This window comes from Nannobrachium achirus, assembly GCF_963921795.1.
Source record: "Nannobrachium achirus genome assembly, chromosome: 12".
Classification (NCBI taxonomy): Eukaryota; Metazoa; Chordata; class Actinopteri; order Myctophiformes; family Myctophidae; genus Nannobrachium; species Nannobrachium achirus.
Genome location: NC_137832.1, coordinates 18,051,555 through 18,065,185, shown reverse-complemented (window position 1 = coordinate 18,065,185; position 13,631 = coordinate 18,051,555). Strand labels below are relative to the sequence as shown.

At 42.4% G+C, this 13,631-nt stretch overlaps 1 protein-coding gene across 1 annotated transcript in view; it reads right to left on the bottom strand.

Annotated features, from left to right (window-relative positions):
• LOC308296261 (breakpoint cluster region protein) overlaps positions 1–13,631 on the bottom strand; it is a 66,042-nt gene that overhangs the window by 31,448 nt on the left and 20,963 nt on the right. Inside the window, exons 2-7 of the mRNA XM_080739466.1 lie at positions 10,029–10,219; positions 6,901–7,005; positions 5,412–5,597; positions 1,790–1,897; positions 903–963; positions 73–125 (exon numbers count right to left, since the gene is read on the bottom strand). Coding sequence (XP_080595592.1) covers positions 73–125; positions 903–963; positions 1,790–1,897; positions 5,412–5,597; positions 6,901–7,005; positions 10,029–10,219 — 704 coding nt within the window. The remainder of the gene's footprint in view (positions 1–72; positions 126–902; positions 964–1,789; positions 1,898–5,411; positions 5,598–6,900; positions 7,006–10,028; positions 10,220–13,631) is intronic.

Genomic DNA, 13,631 nt, shown 5'->3' with positions numbered 1-13,631 from the left:
CGACCCCAAGTTTGAGAACCACTGCTGTAATCACATGCAGACCATGTTGGGCGTGTGCTGGTCTTTACTTACGTGCAGAACGAGGGTGCTACGTGTCACTCTGTCCACGGGTTTATACAGAAGAGCTGTCCAGACGGAAACATTGTAGTTAGTTAATTAAGTTGGTTTCGGTTTTGGCGGGGCCAAACATTGCATGGAATATTAATTAAAAACACAAGATTTCCATTGAATCAGGGGATATCTTCAGAAATAGTGTAATATCCTGGAATAAATTCCTTACCAAAAAAGTTCTTCACCAATGTGTTTGTAAAGGTGTCTTGTAACACATCTCACAAAGACTGAAATTCAGTTTCCCTAGGAGAATCCTTGACAGCTGCTGAATGTTGGGGTCCCGTTAAATTAACTATACAGGATAAAACACACCAAAATAAATATGCTTTAAGTAGCATGTGAGGGATCAAACTAGGATTTTTCATGATTCTGAATCCATTGCAAGCATTTATTTTGCACAAAAAAACATTCCTTGGCCTAAAAAAAGGCCTCACAACACTATGGTTTAGTGATGAGTCATCGCTTTCACAGTTTTGTGGGAGCAGCCTTCACCCCAAGGAATGTTTTTCGCGCACAACAAATGCTTGCAATGGATTCAGAATCATGAGAGACCTCTAGTTTGACCCCTCACATACTACTTTAATGTTGTTTTATCCTGTATAGTTAATTTAATGGGACCACAACTTTCAACAGCTGTCAATGATTTTCCTAGGGAAACAGAATTTCAGTCTTTGTGGGATGTGTTACTAGACACCTTTACAAACACATTGGTGAAGAAATGTTTTGGTAAGGAATTTATTCCAGGACTTTTTAAGATATCCCCCGACTATACGAGAGGCTACAGTACTTACTTTCCAGTGAACTTTTTGCGGAATGGTCCTTGCTGTCCTTGGTGCTCTTGACTTTGAGATTCTGCCGTGCACGAGTCGCAGCAGGGCGTCCACAAAACGGGGATGCAAACAAACAACACAAGCCTAATTAAAATCACGACCATTACCACGCAAGAAACATTATAAGAACGCCACTGCAACTAACTTAAGATATTTAGGCCTGAACACTTTAACACACTTATGCTTTCACTATTGAAAAATAGCAGATATACAAGCTTGCAGCACGGCACCGAGTGCCGCGCTGTGAGCTTGTATATCTGCTATTTTTGAAAGATCGTGAAAATGTGTGCAGTGCACGTCTTTGAATATTTTAACCTGATTCTATAAGTGCCTTGTAAATCCTTCTTATAAGTGTCTTGTAAATCCTTCTTGCTTTTTATTTTGAAAAACCTACATTTCTATGTCAGTGGTGCTCAAACCTTTTCATGTCAAGGACGCCCCAAAATGATATGTATTTGGCCACGGACCCCCGTCTCAAAATATTTAGTTCCAGGGACCCCCCCCCCCCCCCCCCCCCAGAAGCAAAATTTTAGTTACAACATTCGCTTTAAAAACACATATATTCAAAGATTTGCACACATTTTCACGACTTTTAAAAAAATAGCAGATGTACAAGCTCGCAGCGCGGCACTCGGTGCCGCGCTGTGAGCTTGTATATCTGCTATTTTTCAATAGCTAAAGCATTCAATAATTCTAGGTCCTAAATGGGTTAATTAATCAGCTCAAGACATGCAAGTAACAATGAGGAGGGCAAATAGCAGCCCTGTCACCACCTCTGTGATGGGGGCAGCTGTGTAGCATCAAAACACACTCATAAGGCCCCCGCTGGCTCTGCCCTGATTACATACCTCAGATATCTCCGCAAACTGTGCGTTAGCCTGGCAGCATTTGTCGACGGTCTCCACGGCAACCTTATAGTTATCCACGAAGGCCCGGTACACTCCCAGCTGGCTGGCCTGGAAGGGTAAGAGAAAGTAAAAAAAAAAAAACTAAGAATAACATGTCACTTCATAATAATAAAAGCACATTGATTTATTACAGTGGGTCTCAAACGTTTTCACGTCAAGGTTGACCCTAAATAGGGTGACCAGATCCAAACTGTTCATTTGAGGGACAGAAGTACCACTTGTGGGACGGGCAGGCAGGAGGTTAATAGCAAATTATTACTTAAGTTGCTAATAAATGCCTAATACTGCCTATTAATTTGTTATTTTATTAACAGGTTTAAAACATATCTTGCAGAGAAAAGAGAGAGCTTTACATTACAATGGAATACTCTGCCCTATAATGTATTCCAGTTGTCCAGTGTGATCCAGTCTAGCTTGCTGTGTGCTCACATCAAGCCAACAATCAGCGCAAATATATCAACACCTGCCAGTCGCAATGTGGGACAGAGTCTTAATTTGGGGGACGCCTGAAAAGTCATGGAAATGTGGGACTGTCCCTCGCAAAGGGGAACATCTGGTCACCCTAACCCTAAATGATATGTGTTTGGCCACAGACGCTCATCCGAAAGGATTTTGTGCCAGGGACCCCAATAAGAGAAGATTTTCCAACAATGGTCAACATTCTTCGACATGTTTCAAAATTAGCCGATCTCCAAGCTAAGGCTGTGTCCCATAGACTGTAAGAAATATGGACGGTGGGAACCCATTGGTTTCTATGGTGCGAAAATTACGCTTTTCTTGCCCTTGTATGGGTGTCGCCATCATTGTTTTAATGTGGGTACCAGGAATAATATTGGCTGCCAACGGTCACGTGCAACCGCAGGGATACATGGGACATTGTCTTGAGCTTGCCGAAAATAAAGCACACGAAGAAGAACCATCACAAGCCTATGATCACAAGCCCCTCCTACAGCATACCCTGCTTTAACATCGATTATAACATAAATTGGACCATATTTTCACAAAACGCATATCATGGTGATTGAAACAAGGCTTTAAACTAGCAACAGGAACCATAAAGTATTTATGACAATGTTTATTAAGGTAAGAAAATCAAATGTAAAAGTTCAGGGGAAATGAATGGAATCCTATGTTGAACATGTTGCTTTTGGTACCAAAACAGTGCAAATAGCGGCCAAGCATAGGAACTTTTAGTTCTGTGTTTGCTTCATTTTAAATCCGAACAACTGGCTACCTGATTGATTGCAACGCTATGGGATTGTCTATTTTTTGAATAGCCAAAAACCCCAAAATAAAATAGGCTTAAGTGTTGTTTTAAACTGTTCCTGTTGCTAATTTTGCTGGGGAAACCTCCTCCCCCAAGGACCCCTGGGGGTCCCTGGAACCCCACTTTGAGAGCCACTGATTTATTAAGACACCATGCAGCCCGCTGCCCTGTGGATACATTAAGCTATTGTATTTATGCCATGTATCAAGCATGACTTGGCACGAGGCAACAACACAGTGATGGATTATGGGGCTGCAACGTGCCCCATACGTGTGTGTGTGTGTGTGTGTGTGTGTGGGGGGGGGGGGGGCAGGGGCGTCAATTGGGTATGGCAGGGGAATGCAGCTGCCATACTGTGGGTCCAGGGGGGGAAATAAAAGTTACTTTTAAATATAAATCCAATGAATGTCTCTTTGTCTGATCTGTGCTGGTTATTATGTTGTTAAATTACAGTAAAATAACTACAAATGCAAAATTTAACGGTCACTTTAACGAGGCATTATAATTATATTCTCCACACTTTTATTCTCCCCATCTTGACAAAATGGTATATTCCCAGGTTCCGCAGGTCAGCTGCACAGGTGCAATGCATTATTGTTAATTGTGGCACGTTTACTAACATGCCAAGTTTAGCTGCACTTGAACAACCGTTCCAGGCTGCCATATCCAGCCCAAGAAACCGTAGAAACGGGGGAAAAAATAGAATGTACTTCTTAAAATAAATGTATCATGCCTGTTGCTAAGGTATTGGCAACATGACTGGTGTCTTGCGCGCGTGCAAGACACCAGTCATGTTGCCATACCTTATCTTTTTCTGAACTGACGCCACTGGGGGGGGAGGGGTTCTTCTGATTCATGTTTACGTGCGTTTCATCTTTTTACTGTCCAACAGTGCAGCAGCAGCTCTTACTTACAGTCAGCAGTCTCCTATAGTGTTTTTGTTCTCGTTTATTCCCTGTCATGTGGTAAAACAGGGCTTTTATCTGTGCAGGACATGACTCCAGGCTGTCTACTCTACTCACATGTGTACATTAATAGCACACACTGACTCTCCCTGCCTAGCCTCAAACCCTGCGCCGCTGTTAACGATCAAAGGACAGCATTATCAGGGAGCTAATTAAAAGAGTAGTTCACCCCCAAAATGTTTCTATTGATTAGTCACGCCATGGAGACTAGAGTTCAATACTATTTTTAGTTTTTTGTCGCATTCCTAAGACATTCCTGATAACAATAAATTTACCCCTATTCGTTCCGGATGGTGACCCGTTTCGAAACGGGTCACCATCCGGAATCAATGGGGGTAAATTTACTCGAATCAAATTTTTGTCTTAGGAATGTGACAAAAAACCAAACATATTATTGAACTCTACTCTCCATGGTATGAGTAATCAATAGAAAAAAAGTCATTTTGGGGGTGAACTACTCCTTTAAGTGTGTTTCTGCGTGTGTGATTGACTTTATTAATGTCAGTTAGCTGGATCAAAAATGAGCAGTTATTTGACACCCGGCAAGGTCCAGGCAAGCTTAGTGAACCTGAGTGCACAAAAAGTACATGTGAAACGTGTGAAATCTGTGAACATCCATTTCTGTAGGTGCCCGAATAAGTCATATTTGATGCTGTTCAAAATGTGAGTAAGATAATAACAAATCAACGAGGAGACACGCAAGAGCTCTGGGTATTTAACAACTTTCAACCTGGCGCCCTTTGGGCCTGTCATTAAAGGAGAAACATTCCAAGGATAATGTAATAATCAAAGAAAATAAAGGAAAAAAAAATATATAAAATATATAACAATTATTGAAAATGACCAGGAATAATATTTTAGCTATAATTATCAGAAGGGAATAACTTGACTAAACTTTCCTCGATCACAAAGAATATGAAAGCACTTGGATGTACAAATGAACTGATCCATGAAAAACAAGCTATAATTAACTGACTTTGAAAGTGATAGAAGTGACAAATATCATAGTTTCTTTTGGTTAAAGTTTGGAGAGTATTAAAGCTTGAATTACGGTCATTGACCCTTTTATGTATACTTTGTCAGTGTTTCAAGAAGAATACGCGAATGTGAACAATTTGAACCACTTAAATCTCAAATACCGGTACTTGACTGGGTTTCCCCCGGGGTCCTATTCTACAGCTAGTATTTCCCTCTACAACCAAAATAAAATAGGAGATCTACAAGCTCACAACGTGTCACTTTTCAACACGTTGTGAGCATGTAAATCTCCTATTTGTGCTGAATGTTCGCCCGCAGAACGGGGAAGCTATAGTGTTAGCCCGGCGCTTACCAACTTCTGGAAGAGATCGCCCACACATTGCTGATGGCTCCAGTCCTGCACTCTGGGCAGCAGCGCGTCGTAGAAGTCCTTATGGATCTCGTGGAGCTCGGGGACCTTGAAGAAGATGGTCTCTATCTGCGGGACGGTCAGCGTGGGCTGAGAGGTCGTAGCTGCTGCCCTCAGAGGCTTCATTGGCTGAGAAATCAAAATGTGTAAAGTGCACAAGGGAGAAACGAGAGATGATGTGATGAGAGGAAACAGCAAGTGTGTGTGTAAATATTCGAATATTTGAATATCAAAGTCACTATTCGACGTTCACCGAAGTCGAAAATTCGCTTATTTTTATTTTTTTTATAGTTTAAAAGCTTGGCTAGATAGGAAGTCATAAGAATGAGTTGTCAATACCCCTGGTGGATGAATTTGTTAATGCTCTATACCAGGGGTTCTCAAACCTTTTTAGGCTGTGACCCCCAAAATAAACATATTTGAACTGGGGACCCTGACAAGCAGTTGGAATTGTAGGTATTACGGTACATTTAATGTGACTCGGTTCCGCAAAAGAATATTGTGAAAATAGCAGATCTACATGCTCACAACGCCTCGCGTTGCGAGGCGTTGTGAGCATGTAGATCGGCTATTTTCACAATGTTCGCCTCTTGCTTACTTAATATTTGTCAGTTTGGCCAGTCCAGTCGAATATTCGACTATTCGAATACTTTGAGGTAGAATAATTCGAATACTAAAAATCACTATTCGTGAATGTCCTAGTGTGTGTGTTTTTAATTGATTGAATATTTTATTAGACAAAAATGGAGTATAAGTATAGTCAATACAATAAAAAAAATTATTGCATCCCTAATAAGTCCTTTTATTTTACGGTCTTGTTTACATCAGAAGTCCTTGGTATTCAATTCATGGACATAACAAATAGCAAGCAAAAAATAATGATAATAATCATCATTTCAGTTATAAAAACACTATATGTACAGGATAGGGGAAACAAGGGGGTGGGCTAAGGTATAGTGGGGTTGCTCATTTCTTGCCTGTCTATGGGAGAAGTGATAACTACCTCCGCCTCTGGCCTCCTGAAAGGTGAGTTTTCAGGGCAGTATGTGTGTGTGCGGTGTGTGTGTGTGTGTGTGTGTGTGTGTGTGTGTGTGTGTGTGTGTGTGTGTGTGTGTGTGTGTGTGTGTGTGTGTGTGTGTGTGTGTGTGTGTGTGTGTGCGTGTGTGTGTAAAGCAGAAATCAGGAAGAAGCACACATCAGCATAGATTTGGAATGGGCCATTAACATTAAATAACACTAATAAATCATAACACAGATCAACTGTGCTGTATAAATGCTGTAAAATGACGTTAACTTTCTCAGTTAACGCTTAGAGAAGATACTGTCATTACTTGTGCATTAGCACTACCGGTGGGGAAGAAGAAGCACTGATAGTATTGTGTATGGCACGCACGCATGCACGCACATGCACTTTGTGTTATCAAACACTCACAATCAGCAGGGCCTCCAGTTGGCTGAGGTAGAGCTCCTCACTGGCCAGGATTCCAGACAGGACCCACTTCCTCATCTCTAGCCCTTTCTCCTGATCCAGCTCCACCTGAGGGTATGATTGATTGATTGATTGAAGACTTCATTGGAAGTTTGCATAGGAAAAGGTACAGTTTCATGACCGTACAGTTCACTGGTATGAGGTCAACTAAAAGAAGATCCTAGTAAGCTTTTTGGCGTGCCGTATTTACACAGGAAACCTTTATCTATCTCATATAACATTGAATGACAGACGGATAGAACACAATACTATGCAGTAGATATCGTCAGAAGGGCCTTTAAAGATGAAGTGCCATGAAAGAAAGAGACAGAGAAGGACGGAGAATGTATGTGAGAAAGGGACATTCCAACTAAAAGACAGACTTGCGCCAGGCTCATCTCAGGGATTGTAATTGTAAACACGTTTGATCTGCTCTGATCCGCCCACAGCAGGGTTCAAATGGGATCCCCTGCTGCGAACCACTTGGCTGTAAAGAATGCCACTCTCTTGGGCCTACTCTAGAACACAACAGATTTGATTAAAGTCCATGGGAGTCTTAGAGGTCCAAAGGTCATCGTTGCTTAAGGGAGGGAAGAGTATTCTTGGCCACAGTGGCCAGTATGGGGACCTACTATTCAGAGGGCTCATTCATCCTGACATATTATGGCATGTCAGTAAAACATCCCCTGAGGCATACAGTAGACTCTACTGTATTGTACTGAGTAGAGCCAAGCAAAGCCAAAGCCTGATTTATAGGCTTTATCCAGGGACGTGCTGGGCCCCTGATTCAGCCCGGGAAAAAGAGTTGTAGAGGCCCTCATTGCGCGCTATAGAGAGAGATCTCTCTCTATAGCGCTGCTGCTACTCAAAGATTTGCCATTTCAGATCATGACAAGTGACAAGCCAGTGGACCAATTACATGAGTTATATTTCGTCATTGTCGGGTGGAAACCTTGGATGTCCAAAACCATTTTAAAAATGATTTTAAGAGCGAGGCGTTGTGTGCTTGTAGATCGGCTGTTTTCACTACTTTTGTGCGACGGCCTTGTATGATGAAGCAGGGCTTTGCTTTGCGAACAAATTTACAAATTTGAAACTTGGAGATATACGAGGTTTCTGCCCAACAGTGACGATTTACTTTGTTGGCCGCCCAGCCCCCAAAATGGAACGAAGGCCGACATTTTATTTTTACTTTTTTCCCAATGGCCAGCACGTCCCTACAGTAGACTCTACTGTACTGAGTAGAGCCAAGCAAAGCCAAACGCCTGATTTATAGGCTTCATCGTACAACCGTGTTGTGTGCCCGAGAATGTTACATTTACTTAAGTACTTAAGTTTGAGGTATTTGTACCTGAGTGTTTAGAATTTCCGATACTTTTACTTCTTCTTGGATTGAAATATTGTACTTTTACTCCACTACATTTATTTGAAAACTTTAGTTACTAGTTACTTTTCGGATATAAGTTATAATATTTTAAAACACACATTAACCACTTCAGCCATGTTTTATACCTAGGTTGTTTGAAGATAGCCGATCTAAAAGCTACACACAACGCGTCGCGAGCTTGTGCTATTTTCAAACATTTTGTTCTTTTGGTACTTTAAGTATATTTTGATGCCAATACTTTCGTACTTTTACTCAAGTACATTTTGATTTCCATACTTTTACTCGTAACAGAGTATTTCTACATTGCAGTATTGATACTTTTACTTAAGTAAAACATTTGAGTACTTTTTCCACCACTGCCAAGTATACCAGCTCTACCAGCTCATAATGCATAGTATAAATTAAGCATACTGTAAGTGCTGACGTTGTAGTGCCTTGCTTGCATGGTAAACGAGCTACAGTGTGTAGATGGTAAGCTCTCCACCCACATGGTTTAGCCTTTGAAGATCACAAAGAACATTATCAGATGATGACAACAGAATAGAATAGAATGGGTAGAGAGGGGTGAGAGTCAGGTTTCTTTGAAACTTTTGTTGACATAGAGAATGTTTGCTGAGCAAGCGTGCTCTTTTTCAGCAGCACTAGCAACACGCATAGCTACAGGCCTTCCCTGCTCGAAGGTGCTCAGCACAGCCAGGGTCTGCTGGCTTCAGGGGCGTCACAAGGGGGGGGGGGGGTTGGGGGGGTGGAAGTGGGACTGTGTTACTAGGGCCCAAGGTGGAGGGACCTTAATTATTTTATACTTTAGCTATTGAAAAATAGTCGTGAAAATGTGTGCACATCTTTGAATATATGCGAATAATTTAAGCGAACATTTGTAACTCAAATTTTGCTTCTGAGGGGTCCCTGGAACTAAATATTTTGAGATGGGGGTCCGTGGCCAAATACATCATTGTGGGGGTCCTTCACGTGAAAAAGTTTGAGCACCACTGACATAGAAACATTTGAAATATTCAAAGACTTGCACACATTTTCACGATTTTTCTAAAATTGCAGATCTACAAGCTGAGTTACTTTTCAAGAGTTAAAGCAAAAAATAACGCGTTCCCAGTCTAAATGGGTTAAACCCCCTCCCCCTATGAAGAACATTCATGGGGCCCCCGCAGTGAATCCTTGTACCCAGGGGCCCAGAATTTGGTGTGACACCCCTGTATATAGGCCTCTCTCCTGGAAGCTGCACAGCACAGCCAGGCTTTGAACAGCTGGGGGAAGGAAGGACCTCAGTGAGGAAGAGAATGAGGGGAAACGGACAGGGGGAGAGAGTATCACTAGTTGTTCTCTTTACTCTGAAAAACAGAGTTTATAGGCCTCCAGTGCCGGGTCCATTTGGTTTCATTTGTATACTGTCAGAGTTAAGTGGAGACCTTGACATTTTAAAGTTTGAAAACTGATAATTTTGACCAAAATGCAGGTTTAAATTGAATTCTGCAATGAATCTCTGTATTTACAAGGCTCCCTCAATTGTATCACAATATATACGATACCTCTGAAAAGGCATATCGTGGACACATTGTATCGTCTCAACGATAATTATCACCATTATCACGCACCCCTATGCACAACTATCCCCCTGGCTGTGAACTGCACACAGACACAGTGACACGTCAGACACAGTAGCATCAGGCATTTGACCCAGTAACATTACCGACAGCGTGGACTCCAGGGAGCCTGAGGACTGCGTGTCTCGACTGCTGCGGCTCTTGGAGCGGAGGCGCGGCGAGGAGCTGGGGGAGGAGCCGAAGGCCAGGGGGTCATGGTGGTGCCTGGGGTGGTGATGCTCCTCGGACGGGTCCAGGTCGTAGCCATAGGAAGGGGGCGTCCCGCCGTAGGATGGCTCTGAGGGGGGAAGCAGTCCCACAAAAGAGCAAAGGTCATACGGAGTCAGACAGACGGCGAGGTGAGTTCACATAGTAAATGGAATGACTTCACTGGGGGGCAGTGTTGCAAAGTAACAAAGTACATTTACTTAAGTACTGTACTTAAGTACAATTTTGAGGTATTTGTACTTTACTTGAGTGTTTCCGATTTCCAATACTTTTACTACTACTCCACTACATCTCGGGTCCAAATTGTGTACTTTTACTCCATTACAATTATTTGAAAACTTTAGTTACTAGTTACTTTGCAGATATAAATGATTATATTATAAAACATACATGAATCCACTTTAGCCCTATGTTATACCATTTGAAAATAGGCGATCTACAAGCTCACAACGCGTCGTTTGGCAGGCAAGGAGTGTGTGTGCAAAATTTGGCATGGATCGGGGCAACGGTTGCGGAGATATGAGCTCACAATGCCTCGCAACACGACGCGTTGTGAGCTTGTAGATCAGCTATTTGATAGAGAGTGAAAAGAATTACTTTTTCACACCTCCCTCCCTCTCACCTTATAACCAATTACAGAGTGTTTAAGTGGTACTGGATATGCAGCTCGGCAAATACAAAGTGAATTGATCCCAGTGCATGACGGAGGACGATATCACGATAAATTAAATCTCCACGATATGATTATCGTGAGTGTTTTTTATCATGATAAACAATAATATCACTTATCATCCCATCCCTAGTCAGCAGCAGAGCATTGCTCAGTGCCATGTGTCTGTTTATCTACTTTGGCATTCCTAAAGCCTCAACCAGTCTAAATGGACTAAGACCATGCCAGCCACAGAGGGACAGAGTTGCAGTGGACAAGCCTGAGTAATTAGCACTGTGTTGTGCGCTACCGCCTGACTATTTTACATTCCCTCAGTAGACAGGGTTAGGGTTATATACAGCAAGGGTCTTCAACGTTTTCAGGCCAACGACCCCTTAGTTGAGAGATAGAACTTGAACCGTCAATAAACTTGACCTTTCACTCTGTCTGCTCTTTTTCACCTCTACACCTCTTTGCCAAAAATAGACAATCTACAAGCTGTGCACACACACACACACACACACACACACACACACACACACACACACACACACACACACACACACACACACACACACACACACACACACACACACACACACACACACACACACACACACACACACACACACACATAAATAATTTGGTCAAAAAAGTAACCAATTGAATAATCGCTAGGAAGATAATTGATAGTTGCAAACTATTAGTAGTTACTAGTTCCTTGTAATGTTGGCAACCTCGCAAATTGGCTCAGCGTCAGTGCATCAGTAAAATGTCTGAATGTAAGGTGTAATGTAATGTAGAGATCAGAAAGCAGGCATCATCAGTACAGTATTTGTGGAATTTCAACGTAGACAAGGGGGGAGAGGTCTAATGTCCATGTTCAAACCTGTCTTGTTGTTGTCTTTATCTTTCACATAGATGCATATCAACATGGCTCTGAGCATCGTCATTATCTTGACAGTCACTGTTCAGAGCGTGGGAGCCAAGTGAGCAGGGGCGTCACAAGGGGGGGAAAAGTGGGACTGAGTAACTAGGGCCCAAGATGGAGGGGCCTTAATTGTCTTAAGCCCCTATCATAGTAGGCACCGCGGTGATAAGCTATCCACCGCGGTGTAGTATTTTTAAGTCATAAAATTACAACATTGCGTCATTACTCGCGGTGAAGAGCTATCCACCGCGAACCCCGACACATCTCTCTGTTTTTTCTATCACACAGATCGACCCATCACCCCGTTCACTGATTGGTCGATCTAGACCAGTCAGTCACAGTGATAGGACTTCACCGTGACTGACTGATGGCCTTGACTTATTTTCTCACTTTAGGTGGATAGCTTTACAACTAAAATTTGCGGTGAATAGCTCTTCACCTTGGACTCTGATAGAGGCTTTATACTTTAGCTATTGAAAAATAGCAGATATACAAGCTCACAGAGCGGCACCGAGTGCCGCGCTGCGAGCTTGTGGATCTGCTATTTTTGAAAAGTCGTGAAAATGTGTGCAAATCTTTGAATATATGTGTTTTTAAGCAAGCAATTACCTCAAATATGCAAAGACTTGCACAGATCTTCATGATTTTTCAAAAATAGCAGATCGACAAGCTCGCAGCGCGGCACCAAATCTGCTATTTTTCAATAGTGAAAGCACAAAATAATGCATAATAATACGTTCCCAGTCTAAATGGGTTAAACCCCCTCCCCCTATGAAGAACATTCATAGGGGGGGCCCACAGTGAATCCTTGCACCCAGGGCCCAGAATTTGGTGCGACACCCCTGTCAGTGACACATACACACATGTAGCAATCTCAAACAGCCAGCAATAAAAAAAGAAGGCTGGGCTATTTGTCTACTGCGGGGATTGGCACGTTAAGAAGAGACTACAAAACGTCTCCTCCACCACCGGTGCATGGAAAAACAGGAAGGAGAGGATTCCAGAAGCCAGGGGAGATAGAAACGGGTCCCTGTGAAGAGAGAAAACAAGTAGAACCCGACCGATGCCAGATCCTTGGATCCGATACCAATCCCGATGTTAGAGAATCCTAGACCAGTGTTTCTCAAACTTTCAAATTTCATGTTCTCCCCTTAACTCTGACAGTGTACAAATGGAACCAAATGAACCCGTTAGAGAACTGTCAGAGTTATAGACTTGTATGGGTATTTTTGTGTGCTGAATTAAAAAATGGACAGATCCAAGCACTTTTCCCATGGGATCTGGTGGCTTTAATTCACTTACCATACAGGGAAAAAAGACCCCCCAAAATGTTTTCTTTAAGTAGCATGTGAGGGGTCTATCTAGGGTTTTTTCATGATTCTGAATCCAAGCAAGCATTTGTTTTGCACGAAAAACATTCCTTGGGCTAAAAATGGACCCCACAAAACTATGGTTTAGTATGGTTTAGTGATGAGTCATCACTTTTCACACAATTAAATCATTAATCGCAATTATTTGAGTGACAATTAATCGCCATGTAAAATGTCATAATCGTGACAGCCCTAAGAAGAGCACTGGAGAGAAACAAATAGAGAAAGAGAGGGAGAGAGAAAGCACACAAGAGCTGTGACTACCAGAGGAAGAGACTACGGCAGTCCAAGACAGACCTATAACTGCTGCACAGGGGAAGTCCATGTGAAAGGCAGCTCTGTGTTCCTGTGAGATTGTACATCAGCCATGGAATTGGATGAATAACACATCCTCTCATACAGACTGAAAAACGAGACCCCCACCCCCCTCGTTTCAGTGGACACACAAACCCTCTCATTCCATCACAAAAGGGGGACAAAAACACCACTTCAATATACTGTACATCAGGGGTCTTCAACGTTTTCAGGACAA